The following is a 22,108-nucleotide window of genomic DNA, read 5'->3' on the forward strand; positions in this document are numbered from 1 at the left end:
CACCATGCCCATACGTCGTACTCAACACAAACAGTAGCAATTATGACTCAACTCCTAATCCCTCAAGCTAGGGTAAAACCAAACACTTACCTCGATGCTTTGAACTCAACTCAAGCCTCAACTATAGCTTTACCCCGAGATTCCACCTCCAATTCGCTCGAATCTAGCCACAAATTACTCAATTACTTTACTAAACACTAAATGAATCAATTTGAATGCATAAAAATGAATTTCCCAAGTTTTTCCCAAAAAATCCAAAATTGCCCCCGGGCCCACGTGGTCAAAACCCGAGGTTCGAACCAAAACCCGGTTACCCATTCCCCCACGAACTCAAATATGTAAATTGTTTTGAAATCGGACCTCAAATTGAGGTCCAAATCCCCAATTTTTAGAAAACCTAGGTTATACCCAAAACCTCCAATTTCACCCATGAAAATCCTTGATTTTAAGTTGAAAACATGTTAAATGATGTTAATGATTGAAGGAAATGAGTAAAAATCAACTTACAAATGATTTGGAAGAAGTCTTGTTCTTGGAAAATCGCCTAAGGAGTTGTGTTTTGAAAATGGGATGAAAAATGGTTCAAAATTCGACTAAGTATAAAAATATGCAGGTTGCAGATATGGGATTTGCGAACTGGGGTTCGCAATTGCGAACCCCGACCTGTTACGGGATACATTTGTTCGCATTTGCGAACTTAGGCCAGATAGAAGGTCTTCGCATTTGCGAAATATGCTTCGCATTTGCGAAAGCTCAACCTTCGCATTTGCGAGCCAAGCAGGCCTGGGCTGGTTTCGCATTTGCGATCCAGCCTTCGCATTTGCGAGTTCGCATTTGCGAACCAGGCTTCGCAAATGCGAAGCCTGCAGGCCTGATCATACCAGATTTTCCAAAATTCAAAAATGCAATCCGACACCTATCCAAAACTCACCCGAGCCCTCGGGGTTCCAAACCAAATATGCACACAACCTCAAAAATATCCTACGGACTTACTCGCGCGATCAAACCGCCAAAATAACATCATATACATCGAATCAAGCCTCAAAACTCATGATTTCTTCCAAATTTTCATGAAACATCATTTTTTTCCATTTTAAGTCCGAAACACGTCAAACGACGTCCGTTTTCAACCAAACTTTACAGAAAGCGCTTAAACCATATATAAGACTTGTAACGGGCGTCGGAACCAAAATACTAGCCCGAAACCATAGTCTTTTAATCAAATTTCATTTTCATTTTCCTTAATCATTTCCAGAAAACAATTTCACACAAAAATTCATTTCTCGGGCTTGGGACCTCGGAATTCGATTCCGGGCATACGCCCAAGTCCCATATTTTCCTACGGACCCTCCGGGACCGTCAAATTACGGGTCCGGGTCCGTTTGCCCAAAATGTTGACCGAAGTCAAATTTAATCAATTAAATATCAAAATTTAGCATTTTTCTCACAGAATTCATATTTAAGCTTTCCAGCTACGCGCCCGGACTGCGCACGCAAATCGAGGCAACCCTAAATGAGGTTTTCAAGGCCTCAGAAGCACGGAATGAGTAAGAAAACAGGTGATGACCCTTTAGGTCGTCACAGGTTTGGCAGACGTAAGCAGACTGGTGAGAGAAGATTTTGAAACTTTCTTTGGTTGCAAGAGAATCATTACACTGGAATAACTACTGTAGCTTGTATTTGGATGACTAGGCTACACAGGCTTTTCGAAATATGGTATAATCCATGAGTGACTATGATGTATTATTCTGCATTTGCTACTGGGTAAGTTTCCTTAAGTTTTTATTTCTTGATTTATGCTATTATCTTTGTGCCCCTCAACATCCTGGAGTTTAAACTATGATACCTTAATCTTCGTAGTTATCGTATTTTTTAACTTAATTTTCAGGGGTCAATTGTTTTGTTGTTAATACATTTTGCTCAACCAAAATCGTCAGCTGAATGGTGTTCTAGAAGCCCTATCTATGTGTGAAATAGACTACAAATTTTGATGATGTTATATAGTATCAGTCTTGATCTCTGAAGGTATATTAGAGTTTCTCCTAGTGTCATTTCAAGCTAGGACAATATTTAGGTTGCACTTTTCTTTTTTTCCAGCATGCTTTCTTTTACAAAACATACTTCATCAGCTCATTCTGTTTTCTTAGTGGGAGCTATCTCATTGTTTCTTGATATCCCTATATGCTTTCGAGTAGATAAGTCTGAAGTAATTAAGATGCAACAGAAAACATATGTGGGATATCCTGGAAGTTAACGTAAATGTCTAAGAATAGTGGTTTTTAGTTTAATGTTGATCATTTTGTTAAAGGCTATTATTTAGGGAATGAACCTTTTGCTTTTATTTATTGCAGTCGCATGAATAATATTTTCTTTTGATGAGGTCGCACGAATAATATTATTTTTGCATGAATGTGAATAGGCCTTAAGTGGGTCAGAGAAGGGAGAACCAGTTGCCATGCTACTCTCTCCCACTATTTCACTGCCTATATCTGCTATGGATTCTTCTCGTCAGCCAAGTGGAAGCTCATTCACCAGTTTTCTTACAGTTCCTTTACAAGCTTTCATTTTGATGCTTGGTTTCACAGCTTCCGACATTGACATGGTGTGTTAGCTTAAACCTCAACTTCATCTTATCTGTTCTTTCATACGTGCTTGGTTTGCTCAAGTATGGATTCTTACTTTCAGGAAATGTATGGTAAGGCTGAGAAACTTCTTTCTTCATCATTAAATGAGTGGGGTTTGTTAATGGCAGCACCAGACAATCTTAATCCTGTTTGGTCTCAAACTCTTGGAGATCCATTTTTACGGAGGCTCATTTTAAGGTCGGTTGCTACTCTTCCCCAACATTTTCTTCAGTATTCATGTGATTAATCAAGTTTGAAGTAACCCTCGACTGCTTGGATATGGGAGCTTGAATCTGTTTTTAGATTAGAAATCCATAGATGGCTATCACAGTCCAATAAACGTTCCAAATCTTATTTTAATGTAAGAACAGTAGGTTAAAGATGATCTCCGTTGAAGTACCATGTGTGCACCATAGGCTACTTGTTGACAGTAGTTGATTTAACATTGGAACATGTATAAGGGCAAAATCTATTACTCCACTTGGAGAAACTGATGAATCACTCGTACATCAAATTTTATGTTCCAAAAATGTTGGTTCAGAACATCAGTTAAGTTGATTTGAACTTGTATTTCTTTCGGCTTTTTGGGGGTGGGTTTTGGGGTTAGATGTGAACTCTTTTTTATTATGATCAAGTGTTTGCTGTTGTATCTCAAAAATGTGACAAGGACATGGTCACTTGAGGTGTCGTGTGGGAACGTAGAAAAATCTGGTGTTATTATCAGAAATAACACCAGATATTTCTATGGGCTGGAAGGCTAGTTGCATAGAAAGCTGAAGTTTGCAGTAGAAGGGAGGAAACGGAACTGTTTGCGAATAGGCATTTGTGTGTAGGTAGTAAAAAGGTATAAAGCATATAGCAGATACAAAATACAGAGGTAGTCATATTCCCTACATATAATTCGCAGTCTTGCTAGGTACATATGGGGGTTGAGTAAACCTGGTAGGCTAGTATTCTAATTTTTATCTCTCAAAGGAGTTAGTTATACATATATACTTTTCTGTTGCTTACGGAAACATAACTTTGAGTCCATAACGAAACACATTGAATGGAATATGCGGATTCATATTCTGTCGGGCGGCGCTGGCACTCTACGCTCCAACCTTCAACAAGATAGAATTTCTCCCTGAATGCATCCTTTGTCTTTCAGATGCTGTCCTGCCAACAAGTGCTGCCTGTCAAAGGACTGTGTTGCAACTTGCTGATATCTTTGGTGCAACTAGCAGGTTCAATTTTTCGAACGAGACGGTGCTTTCCGATGACAGAATCCAGGAGAACTGAAGTTGGTTACTGATTTTGTCAATTCTGGTAGCTCAGTAAATTTGATTTGAATATGAAGAGGCTTCTTTATTTTGTACTTCTTCTTTTTATTTCATGTTTGTCTGTTAATGTGATTTTGATATATTTGTCATGTTAGTCATATCTGATTCTTCTGAAGACTGAACAATGCCCCTCCAACGTTTTCAGTTCAATTCATTTCTCAAATGTTTTTAAGTGCAAGCAACTTGCGCCATACTCTCTATTGGTTAAACTCTATTTTGTACATCAAACTAGTGGCTTTTATCTCTATGTTTCATCTGTTAATGAGAAAATCATGTAAATAACGATTTATCTCTTCTTGGACTTGCTTTAGAAGCCAGCTGGGAGAGTGTTGGTTAATTGTATTAGTAATTTCATGCTTGGTTTCAGATCCATGCTTTGTTTGAGAAGGAGAGAAAGGAATGTAAAGTAAGTTAATTGTACTATTTATTTTCTCACATTCCTTAGTTTCCAAATATAGAAGTGAACAGGAAAAGATAAAGGATGAGAGTGTATTTCTTTCATCTACAATCTTTTCTTTCCTAAGCAATCATTGTGGATTTTGTTTTCCCACTTTCTCTTTCAACCAAAAAAGTTGTAACATCTCGTTTGGGTTTGATCTTGATCTTGATTTAAGGACAAAATATCATGGTATAGCCAGTTTTCACACTGGTCAATGAAAATAGCTAGCGTTTATCAAGTCAATGAAAATAACCACTATTTTGCTGCAACAGGGACCGGTCCAGTATAATATACGGGAGTTCTGGTGCATTTGTGTACGAACTCCAGCATATTATGCTGGACCGGTATACTTTGCTAACTCCTGTAAAAATTGCGGGAGACTGGAGCACCAGTGCTCCAAACTCCAGTATATTATACTAGACAATTATACTTGCTGGAACTCCCGTAAAATTTGCGGGAGTTCCAGCATAATTATGCTTGAACTCCCGTAAAATTTGCGGGAGTTCCAGCATAGTTATCCTGGAACTCCCGTAAAATTTACGGGAGTTTAAGCATACTTATGCTGGAACTCCCGTAAAATTTGCGGGCATATTTTTTCGGATTTTGAACAGTGTTTTCGCTCAGATTTAAAGTGGCTAAATTTCGATAACTTTTGAAACTTGGCTATTTTTCAACGACCAGTGGTAAATCTGGCTATTTTTGAATTTCTCCCTGATTTAAGTGGAGTTTCTGAAAATAATATTAGAATCTGTCTGATCTTATGGTACAAAATATTAAAAAATAAGGTTTTTCTACAAACAAAAGATACATCCAATAATCACTTAATCTAAAAGTATTAATATGTTAAATAAGGACTAATTTTTTTTTACCAAGTGCTGTAATTTAACAATAATACGATATTCTCCCACTTTTTCTTCTGTATTCCTCGACTTATATTCTCTTCCTTCCCTCCTGCTCCTAGTTCCAAGAGTAGAGGTAAAGGTTAATTTCTAAAAATATTTTAAAAGGAGCAGTAAGTAATAAATCTTTCAAAATATTAGCACTATTCATGTCTATATTCCAAAATTTAGAAGGAAAAAATTAGACGAAAAATGGAGTATTTCAACAGAAAAAGTTCAAAATCCAAAAGGATATGAGGACCGGAGTATACTGAACTAGATATGGAAGGGGAAAATTAGCACCAACAAAAATAATGTTGCTACGACGTCGTTCATCCTAATTGTAATTTCTTTCCGTCCCTTGGGTGCAGTGGAACTGCAATTACTCTTCCAAGTAGCGAAAGAGAAGCAAGAGAGTCCTCAGTACACTCCTGAAAGAATTCTCATATTTTGTGGTGTTAAATTCTTTCTAAATTGTCTACTCTAGAGACCTTAGAGATGAACTACAAAGGTTAGACTCTAAATGCATTTAGCTTCATATATGTATATTTCTCTTTACACGATGGTCTATCAGAAACAATCGATGGTCTATCACAAACAACCTCTCTGGATTTCCAAGGTAGGGGTAAAACCGCGTACGCCAAAATTTTTGAGCGGTGTCGAAATTTATAGAAGAACGGAAATAATAACTTTAATTATCATTGTTCTACACAAGAATGAATCTTAGCCTATTGGTTTTGATGAGTTCAATTCAACTTCATCACAATTTTGAACCACATAGGCTCTCTCAAATATTTGCAAAAAAATGTGCTAGTTAAGGTTCGAACCTCTAATCTCTTAGAGCAAAATTATGCACATAACTGATGCATTCTAAGAGATAATTTATGTCAAGTGGTGTTATTTTTTCCTACTTATCCCTTTCCTTACAGTATTAATGCATCTGTTAGTAAAAAATTTCGACGCCGCTTCGTTAAGTATGCATCCGCCCCTATGCGTACAATCTACCCTCTTCAGACCCCACTTATGGGAATTCACTGAGTTTGTTGTTGTTGTTGTTGTTCCATTTGAGGTGTTTAGTCTCTTTCTTTATCTGATGAAACCTTTTGCTTCAAGTAAGACATGCTAACGGATAAAGAAACATACTACTAGTAGGTACTTTGTTTTAAGGATTGGTACTAACTTAACTTTGCTAAAATCCTTTCTCTTTGATGGAACAAGCTTATCGGTAAATATTGTCAAAAGTAGCCACCTTTTTGTTTGCTTAGTTTGGGGCTACCTTTTTCCTACTTTTTCGTGGGATTGGACTGATAAGAACTACAATAACAATAACAAACCCAGTGTAATCCACATAGTGGGGCCTAGGGAGGGTAGAGTGTATGCACACCTTATCTGTGAACTGATAAGAACTACTGGACGTATTTCTTTATTGCTGGTTCAGTGCTGAGAATAGTCTATCTTTTCCTTTTTTAATTTTATGGGGTGGGGGTGGGGGTGGGGGGATGAGAGTGAGACTGATTGTGTTTGGAATATTGTATGACAACATAATTCCTTTTTTATCATAGTTTCCAACTTTCTAACAGCTGTTCAGAATCTTCCTTATAATTATGTTCTTACAATTTGTGACTGGCAGGTGCTTGATCAAATGCCTTTTGTGTCCTGTCGTCGTCTTAGTTGCATATTGAGTGATCTCTGGGTCTTGGACAAATTACAGTCTTGAAAGAGTTCCCAACCAAAGCTTTGACAATGCAATGGCTGAAATCATGTCTGGAACTTCCCTTTTCTCCAACCCAACACTATACACTACTAGTACTACCTCTAAGTACAGCCATAGGCCATCACCTGATAAACTTAGACTTTTGGTAGAAAAATCCAAAGCATCAGACAGCTTTTACAGATTCATGCATTTCTTATTCGTTGCGGCCTGGAGAGTGACTCGGTCTTGAACTTTAAGATCCAAAAATCATACTCTTCTCTTGGACACCTCAAACATTCTCTTTCCGTCTTTAAGCACACTCAAAGTCCAACTGTGTTCTCTTACAGTGCCATTATCCATAGTCATGTGATCAATGATCTCTTTGAACGAGCCTTTGTCTTATATATCCAAATGCTAACTCAAAATATTGAGCCTAATGCATTTACATTTTCTTCCATCCTAAAAGCTTGCCCACTTGAATCAGGAAAAGCCCTTCATTCTCAAGCCCTAAAACTCGGATATGAATCTGATACATATGTTCAAACTGCTCTTGTGGATGTCTATGCAAGACACAGTGACATTGTTTCAGCTTTCAAACTCTTTGAAATAATGCCTGAAAGGTCGTTGGTGTCGTTGACAACAATGATTACTGGATATACAATGAATGGGTATGTGCAAGAGGCAAGAGTGTTGTTTGACAGGATGGAGGAGAGGGATGTTGTTTGTTGGAATGCCATGATTGATGGGTATAGCCAACATGGTAGGCCTAATGAAGCTTTGGTTCTTTTTAGGCAGATGTTACAGTCAAAAGTAAAACCTAATGAAGTAACTGTGGTGGCGGCTCTTTCTGCTTGTGCGCAAGTGGGAGTACTGGAATCAGGTCGGTGGATTCATGCTTATGTGAAGAGTAACAGAATTCAATTAAATAAACATGTAGGTACTGCTTTGATTGACATGTATAGCAAGTCTGGGAGTTTAGAGGATGCAAGAATGGTGTTTGATCAGATGAGAGATAAGGATGTCATAACATGGAATTCAATGGTTGTAGGATATGCGATGCACGGATTTAGCCTTGAAGCTTTGCAGCTATTCAATGAGATGTGTGAGTTGGGTCTCCAGCCTACTGATATAACCTTTATTGGCATTTTAAGTGCTTGCGCTAATGCTGGATTGGTCGCTGAAGGGTGGGATTACTTTCACTTAATGGACAAGTATCGAATTGAGCCAAAGGTTGAGCACTATGGTTGCATGGTGAATCTTCTTGGACGAGCTGGATAGCTAGAAGAAGCTTATGAATTTTTCAAAAGTATGAAGATTGATTCCGATCCTATTTTATGGGGAACATTACTGACTGCTTATAGGATTCATGGGAACGTAAGGCTTGCAGAGAAAATTATGGATTTCCTGGCGGAACAGGATTTTGCTACTTCAGGAACTTATGTTCTGCTATCCAATATATATGCTGCTGGCGGTGATTGGGATGGTGTGGCAAAGGTGAGGGCGTTGATGAAGAGTAGCGGAGTAGACAAGGAACCTGGCTATAGCTCTATTGAGGTCAATAATAAAGTGCACGAGTTCCTTACCGGTGATATGAAACATCACAAAAGCAAAGAAATTTACAGAATGCTGGAGGAGATGAACAAGTGGCTCGAGGCTCATGGTTACATGCCACTGTCTGATGTAGTCTTGCATAATCTTGGGGAAGTTGAGAAGCAGAAATCGCTTGTTGTTCATAGTGAAAGGCTAGCCATTGCTTGTGGGCTAATTAGTACTCAGCCAGGAACTACGATCAAGATTGTCAAGAATCTCCGTGTTTGTCCAGATTGCCATGCTGTCACCAAGCTTGTCTCAAAAATCACAGGACGCAAGATCATAGTGAGGGACCGGAATCGCTTTCATCATTTTGTGGAGGGTTCATGTTCTTGTGGTGATTTCTGGTAGAACTATTACGTAATGCTAACAAACAGGCAGGCTTCCATATATAGCATTTTTTGGTACATTTTTTGGCTGTTTTGGATAGAAATTTCACTTTTCAATTTTCTGTAAGTTATTGGCTTCCGTTTGTATTGTATTAACATTTTTAGAAGAAATGGGAACAAAAGGAGCATATTTATAGGGAGAAGCTGAAATCATTTTTTCGCATTTATGTATTTCAATCTTTATGATAGGGAATTCTTCCATACTTTCTCGCTAGTTCATTCTAACTGATTTTAGTTTGAAAACGGTCGTAATTAGGGGTGCTTATCGGGCGGATTGTCAGATAATTATGCTTAACTGTTCGGCTTATCGGTTATCGGATTATAAATATTGTAATCCGCTAGCCATAAGATAACAGATGGATTTGTATTGGATTAACAATTATTGGGAGGTTATCAGGCGGTTTAACGGATAAATCAAATAATTTTTTTTGAACAATATTAATTTATTGCTACATGATAGAATTTATTAACACTTTATAATTTGTATTTGATTGTCGAACGAGTAAAAAAAAGTATTTCCACCTATAAATTAAGGCTATTATGCTACATAACAAAGCTTCTAATAACAATAGAAAAGACTAGAACTTTATCTCTAAATTATTTTGAATTATTTAGGTACTTTAAAATATGACATGGGTACACCAAGCTTTCATGTTTACATAACATCGCATAATTCCAGGTTACATGATTTTAATTTTTTTTTATTAAAAAAATTCAATCTACTCGACAAAGGAGAAAATAGAATAAAAAGGAATTCCAATGATTTCACTAGCATAGGGGTAAAAGTATAAATATAAAAATTCTTAACGGGTTAACGGTTTATCAGATAAGAAAATCGAGTAATCCGCTCCTAAACCGTTAAGCCGTTAATTATAAAATCTCAATCCGTTCACCAACCGCTACCCGATAATCCGATACCAATAAGCCAGTAAGATCGATTCTGTTTGGTTAACGGTTACAGATCGATTTTGAACTGCCCCTAGTCGTAATATACTGGCTGAAGTTGCAATGATGACCTATAGTTTCTTGTATGTGTCAAACTGATAATAAGGGAGTAAGGTATTTCATATTGATGCTGTTGACCTTCTTAGAGGCGGATCCAAAATTTGAATTTTATGGGTTCAATCTTTAAAAAAATCAGTATTGAACATATTATATTGTTAAAGTTATGAGTTCATATCTACTATTTGTTCCTATTTTAGATAATTTTTACACATAAATTTATGTTTCGTGCCGAAAGTAGTGAGTTCAGGCTAGGGGTGGGCATAAAATCCGAAAAACCGAATTCCGAACCGGACCGAATTAATTCTGTATTTTGGTTTCGGTTTTTTCGGCATTTCGGTCTAATTCGGTATTATATTTTCGGTATTTCGGTTTTACGATACGGTCCTCGGTATTAGGATCTTGAAATTTCGGTATACCGAAATACCGAATTACCGAATTTTTAAAGACTTTTTTTTAAGTTGGACCTCTGTCCCAGCGCCCCAGCCCAAGAACTTTTAATATAGGAATTTTTACCTCCTGTAGCAAAGGTTAACACCTTATTTATTTTAAATAAATACCATTTAAAAAAATTATATTCTATAGATACCTTTTAATGTTTATAGCAAAATATCTAATTTTGGTTACTTCCTACCCCTAAGTCACTAAATACGCTATTCAGTTAAACTATTTTCTTTCTCTCTACTTTGATACATGCCATTCTCTTCCCACATTCCCTGAAAACACAATATTTTGCCTGGTATACCACGAAGACTTCTCTGACTTTTCCCCTCAATTTTGTGCAAAACCTTATCGTCTACTCTATCTAATCTCCCCCCTCACGTTTTTCACAGATCTTTCTTAGATAATACAGCCATCAAATAAAGTTTGTCAAAGAAGGAAGAGATCAGTACTTTTGTTGATGTGAGTGACTTAAGTGACCCTTTTCCAAATATTCAACCGACATCAACTTTATTAAGGCTAGTATTTTTGTATTTGAAGTGAGAATTAGAAGTTGTAGGATGAACTGAGGAGTCAATTAATGGACTAGACACCCATGATGGAGGAGGGGAGGAGAAGGGAGACAGATCCATCAAGTCACTTCTTGTTTCTTCTGTTGCTTGAAGACTTAACCCAAACAAGACTACCAAGATATCCAGATGTGTTGTTGGTGGTGTCGGTGAATAACGTGAATTACTATGTCTATATCGTGCGGCGCCTCTGATTTCTAGTTGTGTGCTAGGGTTTTTCCATTCTTATCACGTTGTATTTTCATATATTTCATTGTATTCATTGTAATTCAATGTATCTCGCTGAAATCCATGTATTTCATTGTATTCACTATCTTTTTTTCATTGTATTTCAATGTATCCTGCTATATTCTATGTATTTCATTGTATTCACTGTCTCGCTATATGCCATGAATGTATTTATATATTTTTTTAATTAATATAATTTATGTATTCAGATGTATTATATAATTTTTCTGAAGATTGCCATATTTTTGGGGTATTTTTCGGTTGAGAATCTTTTTTATAACTGGAAATACAAAATTTGTGTGTTATAATTGAGTTTGTTGAGTTATATTAGGAGTCTATTATGTTAATTGATTCACTTTCCGTTTAAAAACAGTGTAATCCCCCCGTTTCACGCCGTGAATATAGTCGAATACAATAATCTGTCCAGCTGTACTCCCATGTTTCACGCCATGAATACAGTCGAATACACTCGAATACAACAACTGATTAGCTGGACTTCCATGATTCACGCCTATTTTGCTATTGTATTCATGAATACAGTAGCTTAAATACATCTAATACATCTTATAACAACGTAAAACGTATCTATAATCCGTAATATAGCAAATGGTATCTATAGATAGCTAATTACCACTAAAAGATAGTGCTTTATGAAAATTTGTCCGCCCACTGCTCACTCCAGCGCCCCAGCCCAACTGCCCAAGCCCCAAGCCCACTCTCTATTCAATTAGGGCTTTAGCGTTACTGCATTAGGCACCACTCAGTCCCGAACAGACTCCTCATTACTCACTCTCCACTCCTCAGAAAGTCATTCCGATTTAGGGTTTAGCATTAGCATTCCGATAGTTTCACAAATTCCGGGCAAACGAAGACCAAATACAGAAAGTGATCGGCTGCTAATATGCCAGCTCTAAGCCATTGTGCCCTTTGGGAGTAGTCAAAATCTTCTTCAGGTACTTCGTTTTGGTTCTGGTTATCAGGGATGCCCTCTGTTTTTGTTGTTTTTATTGCACTGTGTGTGTTTAACTTCGCTGCTTGTTAGAGTCTGCTGGCTGCTGCTACTGTTAATTATGCTACTGGCCTACTGCTACTGTTAATGCTGCTACTGTTAAGTGTTAATTCTGCTACTGTTGTTCTGTTAATGCTGCTACTATTGCATATATTTTCTGCCATTTTCAGAGAAAAAATTTGCAGCCTGTTAAGAGTACAACCTTTTAAAATTTGCAGCTTGTTGCCTTGTTCTGCAATTGATATGCAGCCTGTCTCCTTGTGTATTAAGGCATTAAGCCACAAGAATTTGAGTTGGCTCCAAATGCCAGCAAATGTCTACAAGTCTATTTACTTCTTTCTGAAGATATGGTTGTTCAATTTCATTGTATTTCTTCATTTCTTGGCTGAACAGTTAGACAGGGCATTGGAACATAGGGATATTCAGACTTCTTCCTCCATAGTGTCCCTCTTCGCCGCCTTCTATTCTCGCAATTTCTTCACTCTGCATCTCAAATTTGAGTTGTATTATTGTGTTGTTTTATCTATTCAATTAGGCTAAGGTTATGTTTTTTTCTTATTCATTTGCTTTTGCTGATGCTGAAGAGTTGAGTTCATATTTAGTTATATTCATATTCTGAAATTTTGTTGAAAATTTCGGCGAGTGGTTTATTTGGGTATATGTAAGTGGGTAGGTTTGTTACTTTCTATTTCAGTACATGAATTTTGCTGATATTGGTGCTTAAGATATAATTTGAGTTGATTGATTTGCTCTTTGTTTTTGTGGAACTGAAAGTGAAAGTAAAAGTTACAACCTTTATGCTTCAAACATTTAGATTTTGATTCTTGTGCAGCATATTGTTTTCCCTTTTGATGGAAATTTTCTTTTATTGATTTTTTTTTCTGAATTCCAAAAATTATCGTATTGCATTGGGAAAACCTTGTTAAGCTTCAGTGGCTTTGTTATTGGGTATGAACCAGATCATCTTTCACATGTTTCTTTGTGGGATTTCAATTATTTAGTCGTTTAACTTTGAACTTGAGAAGTGTTGGGTTTCATTTTAATGTCATGAACTTGCTACAATCCAGTATATTCAAGATTTCTTTTTCCTCTTTAGGGTGATTTGAGTATGAAGAACCTCTAACTGTAGTTACATGATCGTAATTTGCAATGAATTTATCTAAAATCAGATGAGGTGACTGGGTACGTCTATCTGGGCAGATTTTAAGATAGTCTCTACATGCTGTAAAAGGTTTCTATTTTCAGCTCTAATGCATGACATACTAGCATATTAAAGGCATAGACTGAAAAAACCGAATGGAATAGTCTAGTGGTAAATTTTGAACTTGAGGCCAAAGAATTTCTCTCCCGTAATTGTGTGTATTTTCATAGTTTTAGGATTTGAAGGACCAATTAATAAGCTTTTCAATGGAAGATACTTTTGCAATTTTGAATTGCTGATTGATTGGATTGATTGCTGATTTTTTTGTGTGCATCTGCTCATGCTGTTTTTCGTTTTACTTGATCCAGATTATAAAAAATGGTGCAGTACAACTTTAAGAAGATTACGGTGGTTCCCAATGGGAAGGACTTTGTCGATATCATTCTGTCTCGCACGCAGCGTCAAACTCCTACTGTTGTCCACAAAGGATATGCTATCTCTCGTATACGTCAATTTTACATGCGCAAAGTGAAGTATACACAGCAGAATTTCTATGACAAACTCTCCACCATTATTGATGAGTTCCCCAGGCTTGACGATATCCATCCTTTCTATGGGGACCTTCTTCATGTGCTCTACAACAAAGATCACTACAAGCTTGCCCTTGGCCAAATTAATACTGCTAGAAATTTGATTTCAAAAATTGCTAAAGATTATGTGAAATTGTTGAAGTATGGCGACTCACTCTATCGCTGCAAGTCCCTGAAGGTTTCTGCTCTTGGGCGTATGTGCACTGTTATAAAGCGCATTGGCCCAAGTTTAGCTTATTTAGAACAGATTAGGCAGCACATGGCGAGACTTCCCTCAATTGATCCCAATACTCGGACAATCTTGATTTGTGGGTATCCAAATGTCGGCAAGAGCTCATTCATCAACAAAATTACAAGAGCGGATGTGGATGTGCAGCCTTATGCTTTCACTACAAAGTCCTTGTTTGTCGGTCATACTGACTACAAATATCTGAGGTATCAAGTGATCGACACTCCTGGTATTCTGGATAGGCCATTTGAGGATCGTAATATCATTGAGATGTGTAGTATTACAGCTCTAGCACATCTGAGGGCTGCTGTGTTGTTTTTCCTTGATATTTCTGGGTCTTGTGGCTATAGCATTGCGCAGCAGGCTGCTCTTTTCCACAGCATCAAATCACTCTTTATGAACAAACCCTTGATGATCGTGTGCAACAAAACGGACTTGCAGCCGTTAGAAGGGATTTCTGAGGTAGACAAGAAGTTAGTCGCAGAGATGAAAGATGAAGCCATGAAGACAGTGATGGGTCAAGGTGGCGAGGCAACAGATGAAGCAGGTGTGTTGTTAACTATGAGCACGTTGACTGAAGATGGCGTGATTTCGGTGAAGAATGCAGCTTGTGAGAGGTTACTGAATCAGAGGGTGGAATTGAAAATGAAGTCGAAAAAGTTGAATGACTGCTTGAACCGCTTCCATGTTGCTATGCCAAAACCACGTGACCAGAAAGAGAGGCCAGCATGCATACCTCAGGCAGTGTTGGAAGCCAGAGCTAAGGAAGCTGAGGCAGATGCTGAGAAACAGAAAAGGAAACTTGAGAGAGATCTGGAGAATGAGAACGGGGGTGCAGGTGTTTACTCTGCCAGCTTGAGGAAGCACTATCTATTAGCAAACGAAGAGTGGAAGGAAGATGTACTGCCAGAAATTTTAGATGGGCACAATGTCTATGACTTTATTGACCCTGATATCTTACAAAGGCTTGAAGAATTGGAGAGAGAAGAAGGTCTTCGTCAGGATGAAGAAGGAGATGATGATTTTGAGATGGACGGCGTTGAGCTGACCCCTGAAGAACAAGCAGCATTAGCTGAAATCCGGAAACAAAAGAGTTTGCTCATTCAACAGCATAGAATTAAGAAAAGCACCGCAGAGAGCCGACCCACTGTACCAAGAAAGTTTGACAAAGACAAGAAGTTCACTTCAAAAAGAATGGGAAGGCAGTTATCTGCTTTGGGGCTGGATCCAACTCTAGCAATCAATCGAGCCCGTAGTAGATCAAGGGGTCGTAAGCGAGAGAGATCAGTTGAACGTGGAGATGACATTGGTAAGGATGCAATGGATGTCGACGAGATTACTCCCAACAAGAAGCAAAGATTGAGGTCACTTTCCATTACGGCAAGATCAAGGTCAAGGTCACGACCTCCAGATGAATTTGTTCCAGGGGAGGGCTTAAAGGACAAAGCCCAGAAGAAGATGGCTATAAAGATGGCTAAGGGTTCTTCTAAGAAGAGGAACAAGGATGCTCGGCGGGGAGAGGCTGATAGAGTTATTCCTACTCTGAAACCAAAACATCTCTTCTCAGGAAAGCGATCAACTGGGAAAACTGACCGGCGCTAGTAAACCAAGGTATATCTTGCTACCATTTGATGCTCCTTTGACATTTTACAGGCTCCAGAATATGTTTTCTCCATCTGCTCTTGCCTTCTCTATATTGTTTTCTTGTCTTCATAGCTACTTGTGTACTTTGAGTTTTCAGAACGTTCGATGATGTGTTACTTGGTTCCTTTCTAATGCTTGGAAAATCAGTAATTGATGCGTGCAAGAGTTCAATTATTACCTTTTGTTTTCCAGATGGCATTTTATCTTGAAATTTGCTGATGGTACCTGTCAAGATGCTTGTGTTGCAATATCTTGGGTTGCGGACAGAAAGGCTAAAAGAAAACTCAGCTTATTTAGGACACTTTCGCAGTTGAATTTTCCTTCTCTGTTATTTTGAGCTTTGCTTGCTGTTCATTTAAGCTATTTTTCATACTGTTTTTTAACTTTAAATTGTGAAAGAATGTAAGTTTTTTTTTAAAAACAAAGATGTGAGGAAGATGTCAAGAATTCAATCTATTGAAATGGCAAGACCAAGACTACAGATTAAGTATTTAAGTTTGTGCTTAAGATGCAGCTGAACTTGCTGCCTCTATTATGCATTTTTGGAACTTAGATACCTGTTGTAAGATTGTGTTTATCCCGATGTTAAATTTTGTCTCAGATTTTTTTGATTTTCTTTAGTACAGCCTTTCCTCACTCTTTTTTGCATCAACTTTCTGTTTACTCGCCCTAAAAGGCATATTCAGAAAATGTATTCATCTTCCCATCTCCTTGGGATGTTTTTTTTGGGAAATGCACTGTATATTATGGCATGAGAGCAGACTAAAGGAATAAAAAAGCATTGTTGAAGTCAACCCCATATCTCTTTTATGGTCTAAGATGTGAGATCAGTAGGAACGTGATATGTAAACAATTGGGTGCAATTATATTCATGTGTTTTTTAATGGTTTAAAATTCTGTCTCTAGTATGTAGCGCCTGAAGAAAAGAAACTTAGATTACAGTAAATCAATGATCATATGGAGACCAAACATATATAAAGAATCAAATTACATACAGGTGTCTTGCTTGAATCTCGAGTCATTTTTTACAACTACCAAGAATTGAAAAAAGAAGTTAGATTATTAGACATAAAAAAGAAGAGCACTACAAAGGCCAAATATGGGCTACTATGACTGTTATATCATCATATTTTCCACCTCTCTGCTCAAATCCAGCTTTGAAACATTCCCTAGCAAAAGGCGTGTAAAGCTCTGTGTTCTTAGAATTCTTCAGTGCATATTGCGCTATCCTCCACGCCAATATATCAGGTACATCCGATTCCCACGAGTCCACTCCATTTTATTTCTTAAGTCATTAAGACTTTCTAATTAATAATTTTATTTTATGGTGACATTAGGGGTGCGGTAAATCTCTTTTCCAAGTGTTCTAGTTCTTCAATTTTTGAAGTTTTTAACACATTGGAAAAAGCAGTAATTTATCAATTAATAGAAATCCATTATCTCATTTTATATTCACGTTAAGAAAATTATAAATACCATTTTTGCGCCTTCTTAACTAATACAAGAATTATGTTATTAGTATTATTAATTATTGTTATCGTAAAATGATTAAATTTTCTTTACAATCTTCATGTTCTTTATTTCAATTTCCGAAGTTACAGCTAATGTTTAGTCCTCTGACATATACCTTTTTTTACCACCAGAAAATTATTTTAGTACACATGATATTAACAATAAAATAAACATCTTTAACAGCTTAATACTCTAGAATGATCAACTAATATATATATATATATATATATATATATATATATATATATATATATATATATATATATCATGGATCAATCATTTTTCTATATATGCACTTTATTCCAAGTTCTAACTATTAAAATACATACATTATCTTATCTTTTTTCGTCTGTTTAGCTATTCAGACATTTAAAATTACTTCTTTAATCCGCATCAGACTGACTGCAAGAACGCACGTATAGAGACTGCGAGCCGATTTGATTCACTCATGCGTCCATCTCCCAATAACTTGTCTATTGATGTAACACTGCCTTGACTGAAGGTGATAAATGTAACGACCCGACCGGTCGTTTTGAGTATTTGTATTTCGTTCGCCAGTTCTCGGGCAAGGATAGTCCCGTATGATGCATTATGACTTATGTAAATTGTTGGTTTTGGTTTTCAGGATAATCGGAATAGATTTGGAAGAACAATTCTCAATTTGAAGCTTTAAATTTGAAAGGTTTGACCAAGTTTTGACTTTTTAGTATATGATCTCGGATTTGAATTTTTATGATTTGGTTAGCTCCGTTAGGTGATTTGGGACTTAGGAGCGTGATCGGAATGTAATTTGGAGGTCCGTAGTAGATTTAGGCTTGAATTGGCGAAATTGGAATTTTGGCATTTTCCGGTTGGTAGCGGAAATTTTGATATCGGGGTCGGAATAGAATTTCGGAAGTTGCAGTAGGTCCGTTGTATCATTTGTGATGTGTGTGCAAAATTTTAGGTCATTTGGACGAGATTTGGTAGACTTTATAATCAAAAGCAGAATTCGAAAGTTTTTGGAATCCTTAGGCTTGAATCCGAGGGTATTTTGATGATTCGATGTTGTTTTGGGTGTTTCAAAGATTGGTATAAGTTTGAATAGTGGTATGTGACTTGCTAGTACTTTTGGTTGAGGTCCGGGGGGCCTCGGGGTGATTCGGATGGTTGACGGGAAGTGGAGAGTTGGAATTTTGCAGCTGAAGCTGCTGGATTTACTGTCATAACCGCACCTGCAGATTGGGGACCGCAGGTGCGGGATCGCAGAAGCGAAAGAGAAACCACAGATGCGGTTATGGGCAAGGAGGGCAGAAGGCGCAGGTGCGGAAGGTTCAGCGCACCTGCGAGACCACAGGTGCGGAAGTGTATGCGCAGGTGCGGGTCCAAGAGTTTAAGTGAAAATCGCAGAAGAGGTTGATTTGGCCGCAGAAGCGGTACCGCAGGTGCGAAAACCCTGGGTCAGAAAGTATACAAGTCCTCCTTCACGAATTTTTGGCTATTCCACCATTTTCAGATACAGGTTTGAGCTTGAGGGAGCAAATTGAAGAGGGATTTCAAGGGGATTTCGTGGAGGTAAGGTTTTTGGACCCTAAACTTGTTTCTATGATGGTTTTTAACTGCTTAAGCTTGAAATTTATGGTAATTAGTGGTTAAAATTAGGGGTTTAGGGCTTGGAAATTGGAGACCTAAATTTAGGGATTTGAGGGGTCATTTGTGGTCGGATTTTGGTATCCTTGGTATGTATGGAATCATGGGAGGATAAGGGTTCTATTGACGTGATTTTTATCGGATTCCAAGACGTGGGCCCAGGGGTCGGGTTTGGCCAATTTCAGGATTCGTGTTGTAATTTGATTATTTTCGCATGGGCTTCGTCCCCTTAGCATATTTGATGTTGTGATGTTGTTTTTGGATAGATTCGACGCGAGTTGAGCCCGAGTTGAGAGGCAAGGGCGTCGCGGAGTAGTATTTCACCCGGTTTGAGGTAAGTAATGATTGTAAATATTGTCCTGAGGGTATGAAACCCCGGATTTCACATCGTTATGCTACTTTGAGGTGACACATACGCTAGATGACGAGCGTGGGGTCGTTAACTGTTGGGGATTGTGACGTGGTCCATCTCGTGCGACTGTTAAGTCGCGTATTTTGATTGAAAATTGTTTGATATCATTGTGTTTTGGAATATATTACTATATTTTGGGCTGAATGCCATATTTGGGCCTTGTGCCAACTGTTTGGACCCTTAGGGGCTTTTTACTACTGTTTCCTCACTGTTTTGGTTAATATCTACACTCAGTCATGCTACGTTTTACTGATTCCATAACTCAGTCTCTATTACTCTGTTTTTATGCATAAACTGATATTTTGGGCTGAACGCCCTATTTTACTGATAGCCCGAGTGGCTTGTGAGGCTGATGACTGAGAGGGACCGAGGCTTTGATTGTGAGGCTGATGACTGAGAGGGACCGAGGGTCTGATTGTGAGGTTGATGACTGAGAGAAGTCGAGGGCCTGGTGATGAGGATTATATATATATATATATATATATATATATATATATTGGATCGGGTTACACGCCGCAACGATATTATATATATTTATTGGATCGGGCTGCACGCCGCAACAATATTATATAGATATTGGATCGGGCTGCACGCCGCAGCGGTTATTATAGGGTACCTATTGAGCGTGAGTGCTGAGTGTGAGCGCTGATTGATGAGAGAGTTGAGTCATGAGTGACTGAGAGAGGCTTGCCCGAGGGGCTATGTATACACATATACGAGTGATGCTTTGCATGAGGGGCTTGTTTATGAAATTACTGTTTTCACTCCTCCTTAGAGTGAGTCTCTACTGAGTATGTTGATTAAATTACCGATTTCACTCACCTTTATACTGAGCCTCTATTGAAAATGTTAAACAAATATTTTGAACAACTTTCATTGAAACTGGAGTTTTTACGAGATGTTCGGAATTTAATCACTGATTTGGCTTTGTTATTTCCTCTGGGACTTTTTCTGTTATGAGATGTATATGAATTATGTTTGCCCGAAGGGCTGTATACGAACTATGTTTTGCCCGAGGGGCCAATTATGATTTTCATCACTTTGATTATGAATTACATCGAACCTCTACTGAAACTGTTAGAAAGACATTTTTCAAAGGATTTTACTGAAATTGGAGTTTAATGAGACGATTTGATTTGTATCCTGTTTTGGAAATATACCGTACCCATTGTGGTGCTATGACGTGGTTTACGTGATTTCTTACTGCTCAGTCTTCATTTAATTTTATTACTTATTGAGTTGGCGTACTCACATTACTTCCTGCACCTTGTGTGCAGATTCAGGTGTTTTTGAACCCCGTAGCAGGTGTTGATTACTCAGTGACAGGTTCATCGGAGTTAGCAAGGTAGCTGCCTGGCGATCGCAGCCTTGCTTTCCTCCCTCTACATTCTTCCTTAGTTGTATTCATTGATTTTCTTGGCCATGTTGGTCTTATGTTGTCAGACATTGGTAGTAGATGCTCATGACTAGTGACACCCCGATGTCGGGCTTGTGTTATATTTTCTGCACCGATTATTTAGACTTATACTATGAGGTTTCTTGTTAATAAAAATTGACTTTTATAGAATAATGATTTGACTTGGGAATTGTATCGGCTGGCCTAGTTTCACGATAGGCGCCATCACGACCGGGTCGATTTTAGGGTCGTGACAAGTTGGTATCAGAGCCTAGGTTATAACAACAACAATAATAATAATAATAATAACAACAACAACAACAACAACAATAGTTTTATCCAATGATGATAACAACAAAATAAAAATAAAGATACTAATTAAGTTTATTATGGGATAAAAATAGTAAAATGAATATTCTTATATTATTAATGATATTAGAAGCTCAAGTAAACAATTTGGAAGAAAAGAGGGACAAAATTGGATGTCAACACCTGGTGCCCGAACCTAGGTGGATAACGTGGGCTATAACACATGAAAATCGGGGAATCGAGTGAAATTCTAGCTTGGGGGCCCTAAAACGCTAAAAAATGAGGAACGGTCATGACAAGGCGAAGACTAATATTCCTTAGGTTGGTTTATGTGAGCCGACAAAATTTTTGGCGATTCAGGTATGGGCGCCAGGACCCAAGCAGATATTGTGGGCTATAATAGACGAAAATATGGGAATCGCCCGAAATTCTAGTTTTGTGGCCCTAAAAAGCCAAAAAATAAGGAACGGTCATGGCGAAGCATGACTATTGTTCCTTAGGTCGTTTTTTATGGGACATCAAAATTTTAGGCGATTCGGGTCCGAGCGCTTGGACTCATGCTGATGGCGCGGGCTATAGCACACGAAAATCTGGAAATTAGGCAGAATTCTAGTTTTATGGCCTAAAATTTCAATAAACGAGGAACGGTCATGGCGAGGCAAAGATTAATTATTCTTAGGTTATTTTTTATGGTCCAACAAAATTTTAGGCAATTAGGGTCCGACAACCCAGACCCATGCGAATGGCTTGGGCAGTAGCACACGAAAATCTAGGGATCGAGCGGAATTCCAGCTTTATGACCCTGAAATGCAAAAAAAGAGGAACAGACTTGGTGAGGCGACGACTAATGTTCTTAGGTCGTTTTTGGTATGCCGGCAAAATTTTAGAAAATTTGAGTCTGGGCGCGTGGACCTATGCAGATGGCGTGGGCTATTGCACACGAAAATCTGGGGGAGGGGTGGGCGAAATTCTATTTTTTTGCCCTAAAATACCACAAAATGAGGAACGGTCATGACGAAAGGATGACTATTGCTCCTTAGGTCATTTTGATGGGCCGACAAA

The 22,108-nt window shown here is 38.0% G+C and overlaps 1 protein-coding gene and 1 pseudogene across 2 annotated transcripts; both read left to right on the top strand.

Moving 5' to 3' along the window:
• Window positions 1-6,809: 6,809 nt before the first annotated feature.
• Window positions 6,810-9,098, top strand: LOC109206949 (annotated as a pseudogene).
• Window positions 9,099-11,917: 2,819 nt separating this feature from the next.
• Window positions 11,918-16,399, top strand: LOC109206950 (nucleolar GTP-binding protein 1-like). Of its 2 annotated transcripts, none has more exons than XM_019369822.1 (3): window positions 11,918-12,128; window positions 13,694-15,755; window positions 15,981-16,399. In XM_019369822.1, the coding sequence occupies exon 2, from the start codon at window positions 13,704-13,706 to the stop codon at window positions 15,744-15,746; it is 2,043 nt and encodes a 680-aa protein (XP_019225367.1). In that variant the 5' UTR covers window positions 11,918-12,128; window positions 13,694-13,703; the 3' UTR covers window positions 15,747-15,755; window positions 15,981-16,399. The 2 variants fall into 2 exon arrangements, with proteins under 2 accessions (XP_019225367.1, XP_019225368.1); XM_019369823.1 differs by lacking the exon at window positions 11,918-12,128 and adding an exon at window positions 13,082-13,132.
• The last annotated feature ends 5,709 nt before the right edge of the window (window positions 16,400-22,108 follow it).

The sequence above is a fragment of the Nicotiana attenuata genome, unplaced genomic scaffold, assembly GCF_001879085.1.
Source record: "Nicotiana attenuata strain UT unplaced genomic scaffold, NIATTr2, whole genome shotgun sequence".
Taxonomy (NCBI): domain Eukaryota; kingdom Viridiplantae; phylum Streptophyta; class Magnoliopsida; order Solanales; family Solanaceae; genus Nicotiana; species Nicotiana attenuata.

What these genes read in the sequence shown, in the direction of transcription:
- LOC109206950 (XM_019369822.1), top strand. Translation starts at nt 13,704, where the DNA reads ATGGTGCAGTACAACTTTAAGAAGATTACGGTGGTTCCCAATGGGAAG.